The 25834-nt window shown below is 38.1% G+C and overlaps 1 protein-coding gene across 10 annotated transcripts in view; it reads right to left on the reverse strand.

The window, feature by feature from the left end:
* Window positions 1-4684: 4684 nt before the first annotated feature.
* Window positions 4685-25834, reverse strand: part of CASK (calcium/calmodulin dependent serine protein kinase) — a 185224-nt gene continuing 164074 nt past the window's right edge. For 6 of the 10 annotated variants that reach the window (XM_058800521.1, XM_058800519.1, XM_058800526.1 and 3 more), the window contains 9 exons: window positions 25165-25233; window positions 23760-23795; window positions 20792-20988; window positions 20322-20437; window positions 15473-15553; window positions 15299-15379; window positions 13642-13844; window positions 11785-11868; window positions 4685-6121 (listed from right to left, as the gene is read on the reverse strand). In XM_058800521.1, the coding sequence (XP_058656504.1) occupies window positions 5945-6121; window positions 11785-11868; window positions 13642-13844; window positions 15299-15379; window positions 15473-15553; window positions 20322-20437; window positions 20792-20988; window positions 23760-23795; window positions 25165-25233 (1044 nt within the window). In that variant the 3' untranslated portion in view covers window positions 4685-5944. The remainder of the gene's footprint in view (window positions 6122-11784; window positions 11869-13641; window positions 13845-15298; window positions 15380-15472; window positions 15554-20321; window positions 20438-20791; window positions 20989-23759; window positions 23796-25164; window positions 25234-25834) is intronic. The other 4 variants (XM_058800525.1, XM_058800523.1, XM_058800520.1 and 1 more) reach the window with 3 other exon arrangements.

The raw sequence follows: 25834 nt of genomic DNA on the forward strand, positions 1-25834 counted from the left end.
ACCATGAGACCTTTCTGCCCTCCATGTCCTACTGAAGAGCAAACCCAAGCTGCCCTTTTCTCCTGGTGCCCCATCATGTCCTCTGCTGAGAGGAGGAGGAAAAACACCATTCCATATTCCCTTGTGTCTGCAGCCTGCAGCATCCATTCCAACCAAGCACTTCTGGAAGCCATGATGGATGACTGGTTTTCAGGAGGAGGTTTGTGATACAAGGAGGAAATTGTATTTGGATAGTAAATAAAGGTGTCAGAATTCTTGATTTCTGTCTCCTTCTTTTTCAATAAATTCCACTTTGGTTTTCAGAGCGGCACCTTCCCAGTTTGGTGCTCTTTGTGTCCTCCTTTCTCTTCTACCTTCCTTTACCTGTTCTGTCTCTTTCCTGTGTCTGTCTTTACCCATGGCAGCTTAGCCAGAGTCTCACCTCATCATTTTCCCCAGTTCATTTGCTGGAACTGCCCTGGGTTAAGTCATGAAGGCTGGCAGTGAGTTGTCATTGTAAAATCTTGCTCCACTTGGGTTTCAGCCCTTCAGAGCTTTGCCTTAGAGGGTAGGAACATCTTGTCCTGGAAACTGGAATTCCAGACCATTGCAATTGTGCCATGGATCACAGAAGGTTTCTTTGCTTGAGATGAACATGAACCTTCAGACACCTTTTAAATGAAGGATACCAAGAATACTGAGGGATAAACCACACTTCCTGACTGGTAGGAAAATGCACCTTAAAATCAAGTTTGTAAGAATGTAACTTTGAGGGGAAGCAAGTGGCAACACAGACAGATCCAAGTATGAGGCAATTCTGCTATTTTGCATCTATTTACATTTTGGGAAGAATGATGAGGGCTCCACCTGGATGGCCAACAATGGAGAAACACAGACTCATGTTCCAGCTTTGAGAGGGGCTACAATTAAAAATAAGCAAATTCCACCCTTCCTCATGGGTGCTTCCATTATGCAGACACTAAAACAAGCTATGGCTGCTGCTAAGGGAGAATTGCAAGTATTACTTTGCTAATAATCACCATGAATTCTTTCAAGCATACAGCTACTAGTTCAGTTATCTTCCACACCACCAATGGAGGCTCAAGGTACATTTTAATAAGAACACAGAGATGTGGCGAGATTTAATGAACCTGATTGTCCCATGACAGCTGCTAAGAGATTCAGCAGGATGCATGGAAATGCATAAACACTCTCCCCTCCCACTATTTTTGCTTAGAAAGGTTAAGATTACATGAGAAAACATCAACCATCAAGGTCTGAGAAAGAGGCTTAATTCTGAGGCTAAAGTTTAAGGAGTCAAGAATGTTTGTATTTGCTTCAGTCCAGCTTTCACAGGATTAGAGCAGGAGATTGTTAAAAATCACTTAAGGGGAAGAAAGTAGAAATTACTATAGGTGCACTTACTGTATCAGCAAGCAAAAAACCCCAAAACACTGCAAACATTTACATGTGGGAAGTGGCTTTCTATTTTTGTTTTGCGTAGCATTAGTAAAAATAGTCTCTTCTATTCTAAGCTTGTGCACTTGTCCCCATGGTGTAGACATGAGGCACAATTATTCAGAATTTACTTCTGTTCTGCTGGTCAATGACATGCTTCCTGTTGTGCAGATATTTTGATTTATATGTGACTATTTGACATAATGTGCAGCAGTTTCCTTGCTAAGAGTAATGACTGTCTCTGAGCTCATTAAAGGTGGAGAAGAGATTAGTCTGAGACAAGTCTATTAAGGAAATGAATATGCTTTACATAAAAACTCAGACTTTTTATGGTGCCTGCTTTAGTTCATCCTCTGTCAATTTAGCTTATAAAAACAGATAAATTTCCAATAATAGTCAGGAAATAGATAGATTTTTCTGTAGTTTTCAAAAATCCTTCTCTATGAAATATTTTAAAGCCTGAAATTGAGCTCTAACAACCTTAATTAAAATTGTTGAATACTATCTGCAGTGGAAGAGAATGGGGCCAGAACTGTTTGCATCTAGGATTTTAATGCAGATTTACAAAGCACCCCTGGAAACTCTGGCAGCATTTCCAATTATTTCTTTAGGTAACAGGACTCTGAAATAATTTCCTTATAGAAAAGAATAAAAATGGAACAAATACTGCTTAATCTGTGCTTTAACTTTTCCTAGTGGCTCTAGTACCCAGTTTTGGAGTATGCACCCCAGCCCAATGTTGCTCAGGTTGCAACACTTATTCTTCTTGGCTGTGTTTTCAAAGTCAACTGAGTAACCTTCTTCATGAAGTTTCTTAGGTAGGTAGTGATGTTTCCTTTTAGAGGTGAATGGCACAGCATTGTTCTTGACCAAACCACATACAAAGAAAACCACTGCTAGAACACATGGAAGAATTTGGGTTTAGTGATGACATTAAGAATGTCCACCCGGCAGTGGCCAGGAGTCTAAGCTAGGCTACCATTTCCATGCAATGATCTTACCACTCTGAGACACTGAGTAACCTAGTGTACTTTTATTAGGTAAATGGAAGCAGAGGTTAATGAACATTTATTGGACCAACTTAACACCTTGAAATCACAGGCATCAGTCAGACTGAGAGGCAGCATACTGATAAGATCAAGTTTTCTTTACCAATCTATGAGCCCCTGTACAAAAATAAAGTATAAAAGGGGCAAACAGAAACATTTGTTTCTTCCCAATCCCAGGGCTGCTTCCGAGGTCACATTCAGCATAAATTTAGAGAAGTCCATGTGGTGCTCCAAATTATGCAGTGATATTTACAGTACCAGGAGGACCCTTCTCCACTTGGAGACTGAAAAAAACAACAAACTGTAACACCAGCTTTGCACCTGCAGGAGCCTTCCCCATGCAGGTGAAGCTTCCAGCTCCATTTCTGCAGAATTTTGCCCTCTATGTACCACACAAACAACAGAGACATTCAGAAGGGTTTGAGCAGGGTGGGAGGACTGGACAGACTGAGGAGTCCTGGGCTTGCTCTGTCTGGGACTGTGCTGAAATCTGCCCATGGAGCTCACTGTGTGCTGTGGATCTGCTGAACTTAAAGCCTAGGCAGGGTTTCAAATTTAATCTTTTGCTACTGAAGGTTCCAAGGAAAACAGACTGTGGTAAAGGAGGCAAGACAGGATGCTAAGTGTGTGCTTTACAGTTTTTGTCTCTTGATAAAAGGTTATACAGTAATAAAAGAAACAAAGCTCTCCAATCTTTCTACGGTGTAGCATTACTGAATGGTAGTTCCACTTAAGAGAAGAAAAGGTATTAGTTACATCAAACCACTACTTATTGTCATCTACATAAGGCAGAAGCACCCTCATGGGCCTTGTGAGATTTCTTTCCTTACGAGCTGGATACACAGAATTCCAAGAAATTCACATTAACAGAGTCAAAAGTGTAGTTAAAACATTTATGATGGACTATACTCAAATTATCAAAATTACTTTACCTGTTTAATGCCATAAACATTTGAGATGAAAAATGTGGCACTGAAGTCAGACACCAATGCTCACCAGAGACGTTTGTATTTCTAACATCAGAAACACTCCACTGCTTGATTTTCAGTAGGTCTTCCCATCTTTGTGCTTTGCTGGGAAAAGAGGTAGTTCTGAGAGTGAATTAACCCTTTCACTTCCATGAGCTCAGCCACTGTGGACTCACCACTGCAAGAGCTGCCTACAGGACACCAGCTACGCTTCACCAGGACTGAACAACACAACCACTTGAAAAATTACCTCTTACTGAACAGTTCACAGTTTGCACCATCCCCTCCTTGTGGGGCTAGACCCAGAACAGATGAGCACCTACAACTCCTCTGACAGCTCCCCTGTTTCCTTCCACGTGAGGCCCACGCTGACTCTCATCCATTACTTTACACAAAACCACAACCTCAAGGGACTCAGGTACAGCTCTTGTTTTGGGATGCACAGAACTGTGATTCCAGCTGTGGCACTAAGGACACTCAGCAGGTGGGGTAAAGTGATGGATGAATTTCCCTTCTGTGGGCTGCAAGCCAGGCTCTGGATGCTGCAGGAAATAAAACACCTTTGCCTGCCCTGGCTGGGTGGGAGGAGGCACAGCCAGACTGAGATTGCAGCTGTGGATTTTACAAGAATTGTAAACATATTTGGCCAACCAACCTGCAGAAGGAGTAGGCAGGAGAAAATCAGCCATAGGATTACTGTTGTGAGAAAGATTCAACCTTGAGAACCCTTTTCTGATTGCACATGCAATGGTCCCAAACAACTGGAACATCCCACAGACCAACTCCAGCTGCAAGTTCCACTGTGAGGAAAAAATCCTGTATCATTTAAACATAAACACTAAAATTCATCTTATACAACAGCACAGCCAACCAAACTTTGAGAATTCATTTTAAGGAACAGTGTGCTTCTGACACCTAAAAAGAGGTGGCAATGCCTGCTGCCTTTAACCATTTTCAGAGAAAATGCAGATCACGTGGGCCAGCGAGGGCACAAAGAAGGAAAATGAAGTGCCAGGCCATTCATGGTTACACCTTCTCAGTTGGCTCTGCCCTAATTCCAGCCTTGTGGAAGGAAGCCTGTGCTGACCCAGGAGGAGCAGAGCCCCTGGGACAGACTGCAGGCTGTGTCCCTACAAAGGCTTCCCTTGATGACACTTTTACTCACTGCACGAGTCACTGATTTGCTCTTGAAACTCGCTGTGATGAAATGAAGGACCCAAAAGCATTTAATTGTTGAACACATAAAAGGAAGTATATTTAAAATAAAAAAAAATTGGTCAGACTGTAGAGTCAATTACCATTTTTAAAGGAATTTACAGGGCTGTTGTAGATGAGTCTTTTGGAATAGTCAGTTTATCGCAATGTCTAAACTGGTTTCTTCATTGCACAGTATTTTCTTTTAAAATGTGTGCATCTTTAAACAATTACATACATATTAAAAATCAGCATTTCTTTGCTTCAACTTAATTAAAACGTTAATACTCTCAGACAACACAGATCTGAAATGGTGAAACCAGTAACTGCCCCCTCCCACCTTACAACAAATTAAATTGAGACAAAATTACAAACACATTTCACTACATGATTATTATTAATAAAAATCAGTTTTTCTTTTTTTTTTTTCTTTTTTTTTAGAAAGTTGCCCAAAATGCAAGGGATGTGCATAGGTTTACAACTTAGTCAGAATAATATTTTGCTTTATTCCCTTGGGTACGTGTTCCCATGAACGGAATGTACTTTGCTGTAGATTACAGGTTTTATCAACACAGATACACCAACGGCATGAACGCTTGCGACTGTCCACATGCATTAAGAGTCAAGACCCAATTTCAAATTTCTAAAACTTTTACAGAGTTCTTCAAAGAGACAGTATCACATTATCTGGATGTTACACAAAAAAGTACTTAAAAATACTATCCTAGGAGAGAAAAAAAAAAAAGCATGAGAAAAAAAAAGGCCTTTAAAATTTATGAATTTGTTTTGTAATCACTAGACTAATTACTTCAAATAAATAAAGGAAAGCAAAGTATTCCAATCCATAAAATCAGACTCTAAAAAGAATGTAGTGTTCCACCCCCAAGTTAAGGTAACAGAATCATATTATTATTACTATTAAAATAGATTATAGAAAGCAGCATCTATTTTGTGCAGTTTTTAGGGGCCCTTGAAATAAAAAGCTATGATTTCCAAAAATATAACATTCCAAAAGACTGAATAGTACATACATTTAAAGATACATTTTATTAAAGTTTAGGAGAAATGATTAAAAAAAAAGATACTGTCTCTTTAAATTAGTGTTTCATCTTTTTTTCCCCCTCCTCCTATCTATTCGGACATGACAATAATTATATTTTAGGTCACACTACATCTAGGTAGTCTCTAGGGGCCAAGACCTGTTGACACAAGGTCAATAACGAAGAGGTTTTCCATGTATGAGGTGGTTCCCAGTAATGACAGATTTTTTCTTTTCTCAATTCTCTCATTCCTGGTCTAGTAGACCCAGGAGACTGGGACCCACTGGGAGGCTGTACACACGAGCTCGATGGCTTCCTCCAGGTGCCTGATGGTTTCATCAATCTCATTGTTGATAATTGTTAGGTCAAAGTAGTGTGCATATGTTCTCTGTAAGATCTCCGACTCCTTCTGCAGGCGCTGAAGGGATTCATCCTGTGCGGCAGCCGAGAGAGAAACAGGAGAAAACAAAAGTTGGATTGTTTTGTGCTGTCCCACAACAGCTCCTCAGCTGAGAAGGAAATGGGCAAAAAGGCCTCAGGGAGTTGAGGTGCTTTAGCTCTCCCACCTACAGCTACGGGAATCACATGGGAGAAAGGGCACAGCTCCCTCTGGAAGCTGACACTCAAACAGCACTCGGTTATTGACGTTCTGGGAGACAAAACAAAACACAGCTCTAGAGTTAAAAAAGCAAGGTAGAGGATGGAAGTTTGGAAAAGCAGCAATGGAGACCACATGTGAATAAATCAGACCTGGTGCACAAATAAGAGCTATTGGGCCTAGGCCCCAGTGAGAATGTGAGAAATGGGAGGAGGGGGAGAGGCTGTCAGGAATCAGCTGTTCCCACTTTTGGTAATGTTTTCTGTTCCACACCAATCCTCTGGGTCTGCTTCCTTCAGTGACAATTTACTGATAAGGAAGTTCTCACTCCACATCACTGCTCTGTGGTTTCTGTCTCAGAGCAGGGCATTTCCAGCCCCTCACAGTAGGAGATCCTGGAGATGAACCAGGCAGCTTGGACATCAGACCTTTGTTAGTGAGGTCTGCCTGCCTGAGGCAGCTGCATGCAAAAGGCTTCTTCCCAGGGCTCTGCAGCAATTGTAAGTTTGAATTATCTTCCTGCAAATTTCCTTATGAATTAAAAAAAAACCCAACAAACCCATTTGCTGTTTTCAGGAACCTTGAAATAGCCACAGGAAAGCAATCAAGTCTTTCCTGTCCCACAGGTTTGAGGTGGATTTGGTGCAAAGTGACTCCTGCTGCTCTGCAGCATCCATAGGCTGACTCTACTTGATAAATCAGCTGGGATACACTTTGCTAAACAGACACAGTGCCCACAGCTTTGTCACTAGAAATTATTCTGGAAACTGATTTTTATCCAGCTGTTAAGATGACCTCCACCTTTATTTTTTTCTGTTTCAGTTTCCCAAGTATTTGTAATTACAGTGGCAAGTAGCTGTGGAACAGGAGCTTTCAGGTCCCCTCAAGGAAACAACCTGCTCTGAGACAGTTCTCCTTCCCTGCAGCAATGAAACCAGCCACTTCAGGAGGAGAAGTTCTCTGCCAGAGTTACAGTTCTGCTTCTCTCCTGAAGCTGCAGGCTCAAATGGGGAGGGGGCTGTGTGGTGTGGTTGTCTTCACTTGAAAATTATTACAAATTTCCTTCCAAGTCAGGCAAATACTCCTCACATGCATTTCTGTACAAGGGATGTTCCCTGGACAGGCCATTATGCACCACCTGCAACTCCTGGAACTTCTGTAGAAAATTCCAGTGTGTCCAAATGTAATTTATGCTATTAATAAAGAGAACAATGTGGGTCAACACTAGTATTAAATATTTTTGTGGATTATTTCATATGGCCCAGTGTTTTTAAGTCAAAACCCTAGTTAGGTGAACTTCCAAATTCTCAGAGATTACAAAAGAGACAGCAATTTGTATCGGCTGAGCATCAAATTTTTCCTGCTTAAATTAACCTATAAAGAAAGGTCAGTAACTTGTCATGCAGACTATTTTCAATGCTTTAAATGTATCTAGCTAAGATTAATTTTGTATTTATAGTCTGTCTTGTCCAAATCATAGTGCACCTTGAAAAGAGTTTTGATCTCATGACACAGGGCTAACAGTGCCTGAGAAGCCCCTGGAAGCCTCAGAACTGTTAAGTCCTTATGCAGATTTTGAATTATTATTCAGATTTCCCATCAATGTTACTTTTACCTACAGATTTGGACTTTTCTCACTACAGCATCTATCCTATTGTGACTGACAATGAAAATCTGAAAATCTCACAGCTATCTCATCTTAAAACAAAGTGAACTGGTAAAGTTTACCTTGCACACACAGGTTCCATAAAACTAAGTCTTTCAAAAATTCATTAAATTTCAGGATTTTTCTGACTTGGCTTCTCCCAGATCCAACTTTACTGGGATCAAAGTGGTCTTTATTTTGGAATATCTAAATTTCCCAGCCTGCTGGAAATGTAATACATTACTTCTTTCATATACTTTAATGGGCAGTAATAAGTTTGGGATAAGCCATTGCAGTAAGTTTCAAATAGGTTCAAACTTTCCTAAGCTCAGCAAAAGGAAAAGAGACAAAGCTCTTGATTTTTGTTTCATTTTGGGACTAAATTTCACCTGTGTTTGTGATAGAGTATCTATCTGCACATGTCAGACTTGGCTGTTTTCTCTGAGTCTGCAAGACTTAAATACCAAAATTCATCTTTGAAGCTAGCTGTAATCAAAGTATTTGCTGTAGTAAGTTCCTCTCATCTTCTCTAAAATGTCTTAATTAAATTTTGCATACCGAACATCTCAGCTTATGTTCCAAGAAGGAAATTCTTCAGCAGTTGTGCTCTCAATAGTGTCAAGGAAGAAGATATTTATCAAAATGTTCAGTGAGCTGCAGACAAATGAATGGCCACAACTTCAGAAATTAACATTTGGGAGCACAACATCTGCATTTCCTTCTTCCCTCAGCTCTTGTGCAATAGGAATTTTATGTGGGTCTAGTTGCTGTGTGTCCATTACTGGATCAGACTTTTTCTTCCTAATTCATAATCTCTCATTTTCTTCCTAATTTCATAATCTCTCCTTTTCCACCACAGCTGAAAGGAGTTAAACATGGCTTTATCCATGAAATACCCATGTACATAAAGGCCACCAGTGGCACCTTCACTCTCTGAGGGCTGGGTTTTTAGTCTGAAAGTACATAGAACAACAGCTGCCACTTGTGGCAATCAAAGCCCAGCCCAAAAAATTACTAATATTCCCTTCTAAGGCTGTGGACAATGTGGAAACACCATCAGGCCTTTGCCAGTTTTGCTTCAACAGAAAGAAATTCACAATTTAAACAGTTGGTGGGCTCCACATTTTTAAAGAAAAATCCTTTTATTCTTTGGCTGTAGGAAGTACAACTAAAAGTCTGAAGAATTTGGCTCCATAAGGTTTACATCAAATAAATGGAGCCTGTGATCTCTTTGCTGCTGTCTGGGCAAAGGAGGTAGGAACAGCTGGAGGAAAGAGGAACCACCCCAAGGTTTTCTGATGCACTCTCTCCTCTGTTTTAGCACAACAACCATCAGATTTAAACTTCCTCTGTGATTAGACAGGTGGGGGCACTCTGGGAGATTCCCTATACGATTTACATTGGGCTTGTGCTTTGCAGTTCTGCTCAGGGTGCATTGCTAGATCCTCTGGAAAGGATAATATTTTGTCTCCTGACTCTTGCTGTGTGGGCCTCAATTACTGAGACATTTTGTGTGGTCTTTGACAGTATCATCAAGTGTCTCAAGAGAAGCACTGTTAGGATCAGGCCTCTGCACTGGTTTCACCACAGAGTTCAGATATATATCTGTAAGAATATATTTTTTACTCCATAGCCTCTCTTTTGCTAGCAGACAATTTTAGTGCAGATATCAAAAGTCATTATTATATTAAATTTTGACTCCAATGGTAAAAGTAATGTTGCATGGGAACAAGCAGGTCTACATTCTAGAACTACTGCAATAACCAGGACTACCTTGTGAGCCCCTAGCTGGTACTTACAGGCAGTTTTCTGCACCATTTTGGCAGCTATGTACAATTAGTACGAATGCAGGAAAATGAAAAGAAAAGCAAAGATGAATTTTAAGAAAACATGGGGAGGGGAAAAAAGGACAGTTGTTACAGAAACGTTCTCAAAAAGTGCAAGTAAAATAAAACAAGACAGGGCAAGAGGATCAACAGAAAGGGACACTCATTACGCAAATGAACCTTTCAAAAAGGAAGCATGAATGGGAAATAGGAAACATACACTCCTCATCCTTGTTTGCTGCCCTGCAGGCTGCTACACACAGACACACTTTGCTTATCTGCCCAGAAAACCTTGGAAAACAGGATTCTGTGTGTGGGTAAGGGCTGTTGCTATTACCATTGCCTGCCCCTCCCTTTCCTTTGCTTTAATTGATTGATTAAATTAGCACATTTTGTAAGTGTGGCCTTGGCTCAGCAATTCATGTGCCTGGGTGAAACCCTGCAGGCACAGAGACTTTTGTCACAGGAGCTTAAAACAGGTTTTACAGCACCAACACAATATTTTACTTCTACTAATTCTTTGGCATGAAGTACTTCCCCACCACTACTGTAAAAGGCACATTTCTGTTCTCTTCCCAGTGTATGAGGGAAAATGTTTTCTCCCTTACATGAACTGTCCCAAGTATCTCTGTATTACATCCTAACTGGAAGATTAAAATTTAAGTACCACTGGCAAATGAGTGAGGCCAAGGAAAGACTATTTGGGAGCTGAGCAGGTATGAAGGCAAAAAGCCTGAGCATTTGTGAATTTTACAGGGTACCTGATGCAATGCTATTTGTTTACACAAAGGAAAATTTAGTGTGGATGACAAAATTCTAGTATTTTATCCAGATTGTACTGATTCACAGCATCACACCAGCAGCTACATGAAGTGTCACTTCACTAACATGGCAAGCTGGGCTGTGCTGAGAGATCTTTGTTTTTACACTCTTGGGTTGTACCATTAGGGTGTGGGTCCCTAAGACACAGTGAAATGATATAATGCTGTGAAAGTGAACAGAGCCATCTTCTCCCTCCTGTCCCTCTTTCACTGCTTGTTCTAGCACTGGTGCTTAAAAATTAACAAAACTCCAATTTAGAGCTGAAGTAGCTCACTAAAGTATCTTAGTGAACAAGCAGAATGCCTCAGCTGTCAGTAAAATTCCAGCTTGAGGCCAAAATTCTTCACTTTCCACTTTTGGTTTCAATTATCATGCAGGTTATTTGCATTTAAATGTGTAAGTCTGGCTCCTTCCTTTCCTGCAGGCCTCTGCAGTGATGTCACAGCTCCATGCTTATGATAGTGTAGTTACATTTCTATAGAAACCTGCTCTAGTGACATGGCTTCTGACTTTGTGTTTTGATGATCAAGGAGACATCTAGGATATTTGGAACAGATTCATGATCAAATCCAACAGATTAAATATTTTAATATCATGGTTTTAGGAAGGTGTTTGTGAAAATGGAGTTTGTGTTAGTGTCAGCAGAATTGCTTGGTATCCTTGAAATCAGCAGCAAGAGCAGATACCCTATAAAAACTAGGTAGGAAATGGATGATGTGCACCTCCATGAATACTTAGCATGAATTCCACAAGCAATTACCCCTGGGGTCAAAGATCTCAGTTCTTAGAGGACAGCTGTCAAAATGAACAAGCCTATTTCTGATATTTATTTGCTGTACAGGGAAAATGCTCAAGGTAAAGGTGGGATCAGTGCTGGCATGTCAACTCACAATTGAGTAATTTGTGCCAATGATTTGGAAATGGATCTTTGAGCTGGAGCAGGGAATGAAATGTAAGAATATGTACTTATAAGAATATGTACTTTTAGCATACAGCACATGGATCCTTCCTCTTGAAGCCCACATTTTGAATTATAGGTTCATAAACAATAAATGTATGTCAATCAACTTAATAAGGTTGTGATTAAATTATTTTTCTGCCTCTTCATTTACAAACAAGGAAACAATTGAAGAGTCTGATTTGCACATTTGAACCCCATCCTTAATTCTGTCCCTGCCAGGACATCAGATTGCAATGTGCCATACCTCATTAATGCCTGGGGTGATCGTAGGTGCAGCAATAAAAACAACAAAAGGAGCAAACTCTGCAGTTCTCAGGACCTTCAATGCCTAGGGGAAAAAAAAAATCAGATACTTTAGAGGAAATCTCCAACAATCAATGTGAAGTACGTTTAGTCACACAAGCAAAAGACACAAATTCATGATCTACCAATGCTGGATTTGTTTTAACTGGAGTCAAGATCTTAGTAATACAGACACCTAGCTTTTTCTATTATTTTAAATTTTTGGTGGTCAAAACATGTATTTATCCTTAATTAAAGGGAGTTTATGAGACAGTAAAAGCTTTAGCATTTTCAGAGTGCCTCTCCCCATACAGTCTCAAAGAGTGTGGAATTCTGTTTACATTTAAACTGACTGATGAAATGCCATGTAAAAAAAATCAGGTATACCATAAATAAGGAAAAGAGCCAACTGTGTTTTAGAATATTGATTAGAGTATAAATTTTATTATTATAAAATTATTATTTAAAAAAAATGAAATGCGATGTGAGAAATTTGAAGTGTTTAAAAATTGAGCACAGCACTGAATGCAATAAATACAGCTCCAGGCTCCTGAACCAAATCTGTGCAAAAGAGAAGAGCTCTCATTAAAGAGTTCCCTTACTGAACTGAGTGACCCAGAGCTGCCATGTGTGACACTGTCACAGACCTGGCCTGAAGCGCAGGACATTGGGTTAAACACCTCAGCTGAACTCAAAGGGATGGACAAGATAAAGTCAGACTGCTAAAGGTTGCTCTGGCTTTGCTCTTTTGATTACTGTCTTCTCCAAAGCTTTTTCTTTTTAAGAAACCAACAAAAAAAACCCCCATAATCCACCCTCTCCTTCAGCTAAAAGGTTTTCATCTCTGCTGCCACCAGGAATCACCTCTGTCAGCCTGTTCCAAACAAGAGACAAAGCCCATAACTGAAATGCAAGAAAATCCATAAGAGTGGCCAAGGGAGAACAGGCAAGAGGTGTAAGAGAACCAGGAATAAATCCACAAACAGGCTGGCCTCAATGAGCTGAGATGGATGAATGAGGAAGCTGGATAGCAAAGTGGCTTGCTGGACGTGAGCTGGAGGAAATGTGGCAAAGGCAGCTGTTACCAAATGTAAATATATTCCAACAAAGATTAAAATCTCTTCTGAGAATTGTACAGCTCTTGAATTATGCATATTGAAAAAGTTTATCAAGAGAGTTTGCTGTTAACAGCTGCTTCATTTGAACTCATTAAAAATGCTGCTCTCCCTGAATGCTGTTAAATGTGGGATTTTATTTCTAAGAACATCACAACACCATCATACTCTGAACTCCCTTAAATAGTTTAGTCAGGTATCTCATTTCTGTTGTGAAATTCTTAGAAAAATCTGAACTTCCTGAATCCATTTACAAAGAAACAAGTCAGCAAATTTAAGCAGATAACCTGGGTCACAGTTTTGTCCTTCCTCCCATTTCCTTCCATCTGCTAGAATAATATGAACATCACAATTGTCTATATTCATGTTGTTTCATTTAACAAAACATATAAACAGATCCCTGTGAATTGAAAGTAATGGCTGCACAGATGTTTCAAAGGAAATGTATCAGAATTTTCCACAGATTTTATACAATGAATAAATAAACTATTAGTGTTTCTTCAGAGCCTTGTTTTTCTTCTCTGTGTTCTTCTAACCATATGATTACCAGAATTCCACAGATTGATATCCTGGTGGTTCAAGAACTTTTGTTTCACATCACTTTATGCAGCACTTACCTAGTGTGCAATCAATAAAAAATTTCAATGAAACAATGTTGAAGGATTTGTGATGAGTCCTATTTTTATACACTTCTAATTAGTTACCTGAGGTTCTACATCAAGTATTGCAATTAGTCCCTGCTCATGGATCTTTCGTATTGTTTCCAGTTTTGTCCCATACATTGCATCCTCATGGCTGCCATATTCCAAATATTCATTGTTTGATATATCCTGCATCATTTGGTCATGTGATACAAAGTAGTAATTTTTGCCATTTTCTTCATCTTTCTTTGGAGGTCTGGTTGTGTCTGAAAATATAAAATATTTTAGTACAGAAGCAATATTAAGGTTATATGTGGCTTCTTTTTTCTGTTTTTTTATCAATACTTACTCACGGAACTGAACCTGTCAGATCACACACACAGAGCAATGAAGGATGAGGGAGTCAGAATGACAGGCACTGGGAAAAGCAGGAGTTTGAGGGATATGTGTTGGAAAAAGCAGCAGTGGAGTCCCTAGGGTCTACTGAACTTAAGATACTCATATTTCTCCTAAATCCCCTTCTGTCCCAAAAACATTTCTGCTTTTTCCTTTTTTAAAAAAATTTATGAGGTTCTTTTGAGAGCGAAAAGGATAAGCCTAAAAAACTGTTTAAAAACCTGATTACCTGTGGTCAAGAGAAGTAAAGGCTACTTAGGAATAATATACTTTTTGAATATTGCTTCTACAGACTTATGTGGTAAGAGAAGTATGGCCTACTAATCTTTACAATTAACTGCCATTGTGCCTGACCTGGTATTTTTGATCTGGTTTTCAGTATGCAGGTAATTTCTTCATAAAACATTCTTCCAAACACTTCACCTAATTGAAGGCCCATCTCAAAAGCTACCTACTACACCATGGTTTTGTAAAGGGATGCAGAAAATGCATCTTTTTAGTCTTATTAAATCAGTGAAACAATTTCAGTGCAGGAATCACAGAGCAGGAACCTAATGCAGGCAACCTAAGGCATGCTCACCATGGTATATGTGAGTCCATTTTAAAAGCATCTGCAGATAAAATCACTACTTTCTGTGAAGAAAATTACATGAGTGTCACTTGTGAGCCAGGTATGGCATTTCTGAGGTCAGTCTGAAATAGAGTGAACAGGTAGGGGCTGGATGCTCTTATTTTTGGTGTGCTCAGCTTGAGGAAAAAGGATGCATCTCCAGGAGACCATGAAATGGGATCTGCAGTTCCTGCAGGGTATTCATAGAGGTTGTCATGAAGGGAAAACACCTCTGTGCTTTTCAAAACAACTCACTGGCAAGCAGTGAAATTAAGTGTGTTTTCTTTTACTTAGTGTCATCTCTGGAAACTTAAACTATTTTAGTGCAATACCAGTCCTTAAGACTTGGCAGTGTGAAGTAATTAAGACACTACAGGTTCCCTCTAAATCCAGGTCATATTTCTGCTCACAGGAATGATACACAGTTAAAAATGAGAAGTCTTTTATCCTTCATTTTAAATTAACAAACATCTGGGTAGAGAGATGTATCTCTAACAAGAAGTTTTGTGAATAGTAAGGAATATTTTATGCAAAAGTGGTGTAACTTTCTACCCTGCCCTTTGAAAAAGCAAAAGAACCAGATCCAGTCCCACACAGCTCCCACCTTCAAGGCAGGATTTGTCTCAGCTGAGCTGAACACAGGCAGTAGAAGCAGGAGGGTCTTGTCAAGGAGGACACAAACAATTCTGCAGCACACTGAGCCCTGCTACTTACGAGGAATGGGGTAAGCAAATCTGTCCGGGTGTTTTGTGATGAGCGTATTTTTTATGTGTCTTCTTCCCACACCGTGGGCACCTGAGCCACAACACAAAAAAATCATTTAGAAATATTCCACCAGAAAGGCTTCAAAGCTATGATGCTATGTTCAGAAAAGTAACTGAAAATTACCTAGTAGGACTAGTGTTTTCCTTTTGAATGCTGGCAGCTTTACTACTTCTTCATATGTGACGAGATCTAATTGATCAAACACTAAAACACAAAAGAAAGCCCCAAAGGATAAGAAAAAAAAGGCATGAAGGGTGACAACTAATTCTGCTAGAAATTATAGTTCTATCAAGATGTAGATTTATAATACAAAGTACCATGTTATGGAAAATAAAACCATTCATTCCTTATGCAATTTTAACAAGAGTGTTCATTTAAGAAATTGTTAAGAGCAGTAACAAAGCTACTGAGATGCTCAGCAAAGTTTGCATGTCCTTTCATGCAGTGTTCAGCAGACCACAAAAATCAGCTAGAACAGCATGCCATTCACGTTTGCATTCCTGAGAAATAGCAATACTAAAGAAAAATTTGTGGACAGTGACCGACATGAATGCAATATGAGAACATCTATTTACACTGAAGATAGGGATACTTTCATAATAATGTTTCAACAAGATCTATGAGAAATGCACAGTGTTAATACTTTGTGGTATTTATTCTTTCAAACCACACAACTTACTTGTAATTAGAGTTCTCTTTAAACACACGTGCTAATTAAACTGACATGCTTTTTAAAACTTGTGACAGAATGAAGAATTCTAATGAAAAGTGATGGCATTACAGAAAAGAACCTCCACCATATTTAGGGAAAAATTGTAAAAGTATTATTTCAGATATCATTTCAACTGCAGTTGAAATTGGATGAATTCCAGCATGCCTATCAATCTGTTGTCAATTGCCAGGGAATATAGTGATTGACAAATCAAGTTTTGTTCATTAATAACAGCTTATTCCTCCTGTGCCCACCAACACATCATTTCTGGTAACTCCTGCTGAATTCTAATGACAGAAGCAGGCAGGAGGCAGTTATTTATATTTGTAAAGATTGCAGCAACCAGCAATTGTGGAGCAGAATAACGAACAAGAGTTTTCAGTTCTGTATTTCTGCACGCTATGAAAAGGAGGCAGGAGAGACTCCATCCAAACTGTGGAATCTCTCTCTGAGTGTTTCCAAGGTTTAAGTGGTGTATCCATCTCAGCTATATCCAATCCATCTTTTAGGATGAATGTGGGTATCTCTCAGTTTTTCAATTTGATGGCAGTCTTTTCACCTGAGAGAGTCCAATGGCTTCAGTTTGGTGAAGCTACAAATCAGCCAATTGACACACACAACTCTTTAAAGCCTTGAAAAGATACAGATATGAAAACTTCCTAGTCCATTTGAAGCATTTTGAATTTCATCCTAAAGAAGAATCTCTTTCAACCTTTCCCCAAATACTACAAGCAAGAATTCAGTCATATCTTTCTTTCATTCCACAATGGAATTATTACTCTTGTCCTTTTTGCAACTTAACATTATTTAAACAAATCAATAATTCATTTCATAATAATGATATACAACACACTAAACAGCTTTACCATGCTAACCACCTAAGCCTGCAAGTGTCTTTTTCCATTGAAAAATAATAATGAAAAAAGAAATCAATCCTTTATTTTCTTCTTAAACAAAGCCATGTTATGTTAGATACAAACAACAGGAACAAACACCAGAAATGACACATATTAATGTCTTCATCACAAAGTAGTAGCATGGAGAAAATGTGTCTCAGTCTACATGGATTTAACTAATGATTGTGGGGTTCTCAAATGCAAAAGAAAAACGATTCATTTCTTAATATACAAAGATAGGAGGAATACAGGGCACACTTAAAGACTGAACTTCAATGCTTCTGTGTTACTAGCTGATAAAAGAAAAGGAGTTCTTGAAAGGAAACAGTAAGAAGCAAATAAAGAGGCATTGTCACTTGACAGGTTACTTACATGCACAGAGGCCATTGGGAGTAAGACAGCATGAAAAATGTACAGGGGTCATTGAGATATGGCTTGTAATATATTAGTAAAATAAAAAGTATATGCACAAAATAAACTTTACCATGCAATAGTCTAAACACAAGGCAAATAAATCACATTAAGAAATGATAAACATATTTTATAAAAGCTTGGCAATTTTCTACATTATGCATAATATGGAGCATAGTTCTGGTATGTTCTCCTCTTTTCTGAATCCCTGCAATAACTTTTCAGCAAAATAAATGAAAAATGTATCTGGATATCACTGCAGCATATCTCTAGAGCATTTATAAAAATGTCAGTGTATCTAATAATGGAAGAGATATTTCATTTTTTCTGCGGGCTTTGGTTTAAAACTGACTTTGTGCTGATAAAACATATGATCATGAAATTGCCTGATACTCTAATATGAAGCATGGAGGAAAGAACAACAGGATTACATTTTTCTTGCAAAGGAAAATGTATTTGCTTCTAATTCTAAAAAGTAACTGAAATAATCTCCTGTTTACTTCATAAACTATGTCTGATTTGCAGAATAATCTCATTTCTACTTCCAGTAATATCCCAACATGCCACATCAGCTCTCAAATCATCACAAATCTGAGTTGACTATGAATTATTTTACTGGGTCATTTCTCAGCACCCCAGAGCAGTCTCACCCCTAAGAGAAAAATAACACACAAGTCCAAATAAATAACACACTGCTGATCAATTTATTTAATTTTATACTTGGATAAAAGAGAAATAAATTCTACTTTCCTGTAAGAGCAACATTTTGACAATGATTATACTTGTTTTGGATCCAGCAGAAGAAAAGATCTGGTTTTTATTCTGAAACAGAAGCACTGAAAGGCTGCAAGGGCCAGTGCTGCCACATTTCTGACCAACAATCCTGGATGTGACAGAGCACTTCAGAGAATGTGAACTCAGTGCCACCTCAGTTAAACCTGAACTCACATGAGCACCAAAGCAATCCATAATATTCATATATTGAATACTCTATATTTGGGGTCATTCCCTGGAATATTACTGGCATTACCTTCAGTACCTCAGGGACACTAAGATCAGTAACACTTCTACAAGAAATCTTGATTTCAATCTGTGCTTGCATTAACTTTTTGACTTAGGGGAAAGAGGAAGCTGAATTCTAAAAGGAAATGTTTCTTTTATGGTCATTATCATAATTTTTAACGTTGGTATTTCTAATTCTTGGCAAACACCTGCTCTGATATAAAACAAATAAAGATGTAACACTGCTGGTGAAGGCAGGTGAACTGTGTGAATCAAAGTGCCATTAACCTACTCTGAAATGTTCCCCTATGCCAAGATGCGAAGTCCACATTCCTTTCAGGAATTTTACTGCTAGAAAATCTCTGAGCTAGGTCTGCTCCTACAGTGCTGCTTGCTCCTCCTCCTCCCTGGCTGTCCTTCCCTTAGCTCACTCCCTTGCAGCAGGCCCTGCTTACTCACAAGACATTTTCAGTTCTGTATTGAGAGATGCATTAAGAAATGGACCTGCCCTAAAGAAAAAATATCCATGTTTTTTTGGGTTGTTAGTGATCCAGTTCACAGCATGGCCACAAGAGAAGGGAGCAAGGCTGTGGGAATGTGTGCTGGGAGCAGATGATATCAGTACTGTGGAAAGGCCTTGGCTCATAAAATCCAGTTTACTCTCAACAGCTTTTGTTGTAATTATTAAAATGTGGTTGAGTGTTACTGCAGTGAGGGGGAAACATCAGAACAAGCAGGGTGTTACAGCAGCAAAAGGAAGGAACCTACTTAAAGCTTTCAATCTCTGCTTGTGAGAGCTTTCAGGGTAACAAATAGCTTTATATTCACCTGTGAACATCCTAAATGCAACACTGAATTTAAAGAGTATAAACAACAATTACTGTCTTAGAATTTAGGCTTTCTTAGAATTTACTGCCAAATTACTTTAAAGGAAACACATATTCTGTAATAGTGACACATTATGAGCTCTGATCCTGCACACCTTGTGCAGGGAAAGAGAAATACCTGAAAATATGGATTTATATTGTTTAATCAGTGTGCTCAGGAATGCAACTGAAAAAAAAACCCTAGAAATGAATGTAATACAGAATACTTTCATTACACTGCTTGGACAGGTATCTGTTCTGATTCTAATAAAAATCTCTGCAAGTCTCTCAGGAGACCACAACAACATAAGCATCACAAAATGCGCTGCCAAAGCAGGAGCAACAGAAAAGTGTTGAAAAGCAGTTTCAGCACATTAAGTATTTTATATTACAAGAAGAAAAGAAGCAAATTCAGCTCACAAATGACAGGGTCTGTTCTTCTTTACTACTAAAACTAATGAATTTTACTTGACAAGGATCTCTTACTCTACATTTCTAAAATTTTTTAAAACAATTCATTTTTTCAGCACTCTAAACAGAAGCCCAAACTCAGGATTCAGGCAGAAATCACTGCAAGGAGGATAAACCTCCACAGCTGGTTCTGTTTGGTAGCTGTAAATAACACACTGACAATGCAATGGCTCTTATTCCACTTCCAGCTGTGCCACTTCAACAAAAATGCTCTTTCATGATGTTTTCACATATGTAATCTGTAACTATAAATACATATTAACAAGGATGCTACAGAACAGTCTGTTGTAGAGCACAGTACAGTTATATAGGTTACAAAAATCATATCCTGTTTGTTTCTAATGCTGCTTTACACATAAATCCCAAACAATCTAAGCCTCCATCAGGATATACTATGATGCACTGTTTTTGTGGCAGCTTGCCCCTCACTGACTAAGCTCCATGCTTAAATAGCAAAGACCAAGCAGAGTAATGTTGGCATAATTAGAATATTCCTTATATTTTCCTAAGTAACTCATTAGGTTTATATAATACTGCCAGCTGAACAATTAATGGCAAGGCTTAAACTGCAAAAAATGTAACCTGTTACAGATACCTGCATTTTCTGTTCATACCTGCATTGTGCTTTGCCAAATATTTGTCTTTGTACTGCTTTTTTTTCTTTCCAAACCAAGTACAGCTGGCCTGCTGCTCCTGTTTGGTCTTCTCCATGGCAATACAAGCAACTCGCCTGACATAAGGAGGAGAAAAAACATTTTCTGTTGTAATCAAGGATCTTTAATGAGCTGCACAGAATGAATTAGAAAAGCAAGACATTTTTATAGAACAGGGGTACAGTAAAATTTTTAAGACAGGAATTTATTTTTTAATGTAATCACACATTAAATTGCAGGTAACCCTTACTGCTATGCATACATGAGAAAAAAATTAATAGCACACAAATTGAGTCAATATATAGACTTACAGAAAAAAAAGGAAGAAAAAGAGAAAATAATTCAAAGGCTGGCTATACAACAATGAAAAGTATGAAAGACAGAAATAAAATCAAAACAAAATTCTTTTTTATAGAAAACTTAAGTCATACCATTCCTGAAGTTCAGGAGAAGGAATAAGACCTGCAGTACCATTTTTGGAGTTCTCAAGTTTACCCTGCCACCAGTTATGATCATCTTTGCTAATGATTTGGATAATATCACCAACTCGGAATCTGATGCCAGCTTCTTTGCAAGGAATGAGGTCATCCTTTGCTGGATCATATTCAAATTGTGCTCTTACATAGATCTAGAAAAAAAAGAGTTTATAAAAGACACTGCAGTATCATCACTGCCATGGTATTCAGAGTAACAGGTGAAAATCTGATCTGTGAATGCAGCTACACACATTGGTTGCAACAAACAAAGAAAGAAATAAAAAAGGAAGGTGCCAAAGCATAAGTGATAGTTGAAAATGAAAATGCCCACTCCAGCAAATGATGGAGACATATGATGTTATTTCAAAAGCTCATGTTTTCTACATTCTATAAAACCTGAACAGCAAAAATGTAATAAACTCATGGAGTCCCTCAAACAGTTATTAACTATCACAAATCATTCCAGAACACAAGCCAGCACCTTACAACTCAATCTGTAATGTATCTTCCAACTGAAGTCCCATGGTATGTTTTAAAACTTTCTGTGAGAGGAAGTTTTACTGGATGCTATAAAGGACTTTGGCTTTATTAGTGATCTTTAGAATGAGAAGTTTTAAGATTTAAGACATTTAAAAATATATTTTTCAGGAAGTCCTGCATTGTACCTATCACAGAGTTACTCAGGAGGAATGTGGGAATTCTCTGTATGGGTTTTTCAGTAAAAATCTGCTCCTATGCAAATAAAACTCATGATTTGAGCAAGCTATTCTCTAAAGAACATGAACAGAAAGAAACCAGACTCTAACTTCACAATTTCAAGGATGATACCAATCCTTGCCTTGTGTGTTTCTGAGCTCTCAACTCTAGAAAATGAAAATAAAAGTGATACCCAGTTTGGTTGCTAATTTGAGCCCTTGTGCACCCAGGGAACTCAAAATCAAAATTAAGTGTCATGCCCTAGATGGATAATTTCTACAATTCATGAACTTCCAACATCACCCTGCAGCATCTCAGCCAGCCTTGTATACACTTACTGCTGATTTTCTAACTAAAAATGGACTAGATTTAAAAATCCCCAACAGTTACAAACTAAAATCTTTCTTAGAAAATGGAACAATCACTTTTCAACTCTGCTGAAACTCTGCTCCTGTAATAGCTGTAACTGTGCAGTGTTAGCACTATTCATGGCACTTAAAAAAGTAATCCAATCTGCACCTCAACAGGTGAATAAATTAACTTAAAATGGCTAATCACTTTTCTCTTGTATCTGATGTATTTTTATTGGTTTGCAGTGAGAGCATCAGATGACAAGACCAATACAGAACTCAACTTTTAATATATTATATCTGACCCTTGCTCTGTTATGCATTGAGTTTAAAAAAGCAACCCAACTTATTTTAATTACTTGAGAAATAGGATATTTTGAAACCAATTATGTTTACTTAGTAGTTTGTTTTTTATGAAGTAATCAATAGAAATAACCCCTTATTTTGCCTGAAGCTTATTCATACAAGTCTAAAAACACCAGCAGTATTTTTACTATCTAGACACTTCCCTGCTTTTCAAGTGCCTGCTCCAGTTTGAGCCATTATCCACCATATACTGGCAGCTCATGGAACATTACAGACTTCCTGACACATAAGAATATATCCATTAGCCAAGCCCTCACTGGTTTCAAGGATGACAAGAAAAATATGCTGGTTCAATGGGAAAAATCAGGTAAAAATTGAAAAAATAATGTAATTATAAATGCTGTGAGTAAGAGAAACACCATTATTTTGATATTGCCTAGAAAAAAGTCTCTTCTTTTGGGGAAAAAAACCCTATGAGCAAATGAAAATCTAATATAAATGTCTGGAAGGTGTTTCATGGAGCCTCTCCAGGTTTACATTCAGGCAGCTCCAGAAGAAAATGGAAAGCTAAAGAACCATAGAGAGCTTTAAAAATGGGAAGTGAAGTAAGAGCAAACCATTCTTGTGATAGAAGTTCAAGCCAACTCAACCAGACAGCAATATAAAAAGATTCTCAAAGACAAGAGTTAATGTAGCTGATTGACTTCTTGAATGGAATTGCAAGAGCTATTATAAAAATTCCTGGCAGAGAAGGAGGCTGAGTACACAGTAAAAAATTCAGAGGTAGATTCTGGAAAGACTATAAATAGCTGGAGCAGTTACTGGAGATCAATCACAAATCACTTGATGGTATCTGCTCATTTGGAGGCTGCAGAAAAAGAACAAAATTTCTTAAAATTGCAAAAAGAGAGAGAGGGAATCCTCTGATGAGCCCCACATGCTTCCTTGGAATTTTATGAGAGGGAAGATATTTCTGTGGTCTATGCTGAGTTGCACAACCACCAGATCAAGGTAACAAAGTTTATGGAGGTCATTGAAAATGGGACTAAGGACTGAAATTTCAAGAGAGCATCTTCAGATTTATCAAGCCTTAACAGACACTATCCTTAATGTTTTTCTTTGAAAAACATTGTTAATGTTAATAATTAGTTTCAGATAAACTCAAGCTTTACAATCTTTGTCAGCACAATATTTTAGAGTTTTAGACACCTGCCCTACTTGTCTCCATTCCAGCTAAAATAGAAAATTCATCTTTCCTCTAATATTAAAACCTGAACAGGTCACTGCACAACAGGAAGTCTATTAATGCATTCTGAACTAAATCAACATCTCCAGTTAAATTCTCAGTGAATTTGCAACTCTCACACATGTGGACACATGAAAAAAAAAAAAGTATTTTAAATTAGCTACAAACAAATGAGTTAAAAGAAAAATGAAAAAAATGAAACACATTTTTCAAGCGTAAATGTTTTAGTCCAGCACATACAGAATATGAGTGGGGAGAAAAGGTAAGCAGGGATGTTTGCTAGCAGCTAAGTGTACAAAAATTCCCATGGAGGATATCTATTCACCTGTCGTCCTTTTGGTTGTGTTGTCGATGGCAAGTCCTGCAGAATAAAGTCAACCCAGGAGAAGAAATTTTCATTTTACTTTTTAAGGGTACATAACACTGTTTGTTAGTAATTCATTCTAGATTATAGTAAAATGTTAAGTTAGACAAAAGTATAAAGCATTGACCCATGTTTAGAAATAACTTTTTTCTTAAAGAAAAATCAAACCCAGGCTGTTTAGCAGCAAGCTGAAGAAAGCAGGTAAAAAGTTTAAGCAGATAGAGAATGTGCTTTTTAATAAATAATTCAGCATCTTCAACACAAAAGCACCACCACGTGAAAGAGGCTCTTTATGTGAATGCCTTTTCCATTTAAGTATCAAGTTTTGCTTTCAAAAGAGAGAGGCTAATATAAATGTTAACAAACCTATGATTAAAAATGTATAATGTGATCAGTTGTGCTGAGAATTAAGATTATAACTACTTACTTTCATGTTATAAATTTAATTTAATTCACAAAAATGTCCTAAATTTTTCATTCTACTAATTAATAAGCACTTTACCTCGTGGCAAATTATGTCTAAGTTGCAATTTTTATCAATAGTTAAAGAAATAGTTACTTGGTTTTGGGTTATTTTTTTTGGTTTGTTTTTAGCTGGTCCCATGAACTCATGATATTGACAGCACTCACTGAAGAAACTTGTGTGCAGTTACTACATTGGTCCAAACACAACAAATGAGAAACAAGACGAATTTTAACACCAATGTACTTTGGGAAGAACAGGAGATCGACAGCACCTTTCTACCTGAATACATACAAAACAGAAGTACTTTGTGTTAAAGATGTGATGGTAATAGCTTGGTTTGTAGTGCGGTTTAAAGCCACTTCCTTTTGCTTTCCATATCCAGGCAAGGCTCATGTTTCACACAGTATGTGCACGTACCACGACAGCAGAGAGCACACCAATTCCTTAACTCAGATAGCGGAAACCAGTACACGTTCCAGAGGGCTCTCAAACACAAAACTTAAAAAAAAAAAAAGGATCTAAAATGTCTTGGGATACCAACTGCACAGTTACTCTCTTCCTTCAAACTCTGCTTCCAAAGTTGAGGATGGAAATAAAAGCTTCCACTTTAAACCTCTGCTCAGTTTTGAGGAAAGTGCTGACAATGATTTAAGGATGACTGAAGTGTCACAGTACAGTTATTAACATTTAATTCACTGTATGGCTTTTAATGAGAAGAACATGTTGGAAAAAGCCCTCTAAAAAAAAAAAAAAAAAGAAAATGGGGAGTTACATATGCAATAACCTGGGTTCTCTCAGCAGGACAGAATTTTCCACTGACCACACGATAAGTATAACAGTAATGGCAGATGAGCACCAACAAAACTTTCACACTTTCTCTGTGTGGAACTGGAATCTTACCGAAACAGAATTGTTAGTGCTGCTATGACCATTAGCGGGGGACTGTCTGGATGTAGAGGGGGAATCTCTCTGAAATAAGACACAAGGTTCATTAACAACACAACACTATCACAGGAACACAGAAATATTTCAAAGAACAGTTACATCCACAGCCTTATAACCATTTGCTTAGCTGCTTCATTTGCGAAAGCTTCCACTCTACAAACTCTGTAAAGCTTTTCCACGGCTTAGGATTCAGGTTTGACATTTTGATTTATCTGAGGTAATAATTATTTCTATGTTGCCTTCAGCTTTTTAATAAATAACTGGGACTTCAGAGATCTCACATGGCTGACAACGCAACCAGCCCTCAGTCACACACCAGTCCTGGTTAAGGCACCTGGAAGTTATACCCTGAACAGTACCTGGAATAGAATGAGGCCCATATTCTGTTTTAAAGATGTTTCTGAATATTTTTTCAGCTTTGTGGTGGTTGTTAGTCTCTACTCAGCAAGATGCATCTCCCTGCAGTGCCTCACAGCCACTGAGGAGAAAGCTGGATTCTCTCTCCTCCCTTCTCATCCATTCTACAGCACAATGAGGGTTTTCCTCCAACATTCTTATGGGCTTGAAAGTATCAAACCTTGCCAAAATACAACACTTGAAAAAAGCAATTCCCTTGACCCAGACT

Source organism: Ammospiza caudacuta, chromosome 2 (assembly GCF_027887145.1).
Source record: "Ammospiza caudacuta isolate bAmmCau1 chromosome 2, bAmmCau1.pri, whole genome shotgun sequence".
Taxonomy (NCBI): Eukaryota; Metazoa; Chordata; class Aves; order Passeriformes; family Passerellidae; genus Ammospiza; species Ammospiza caudacuta.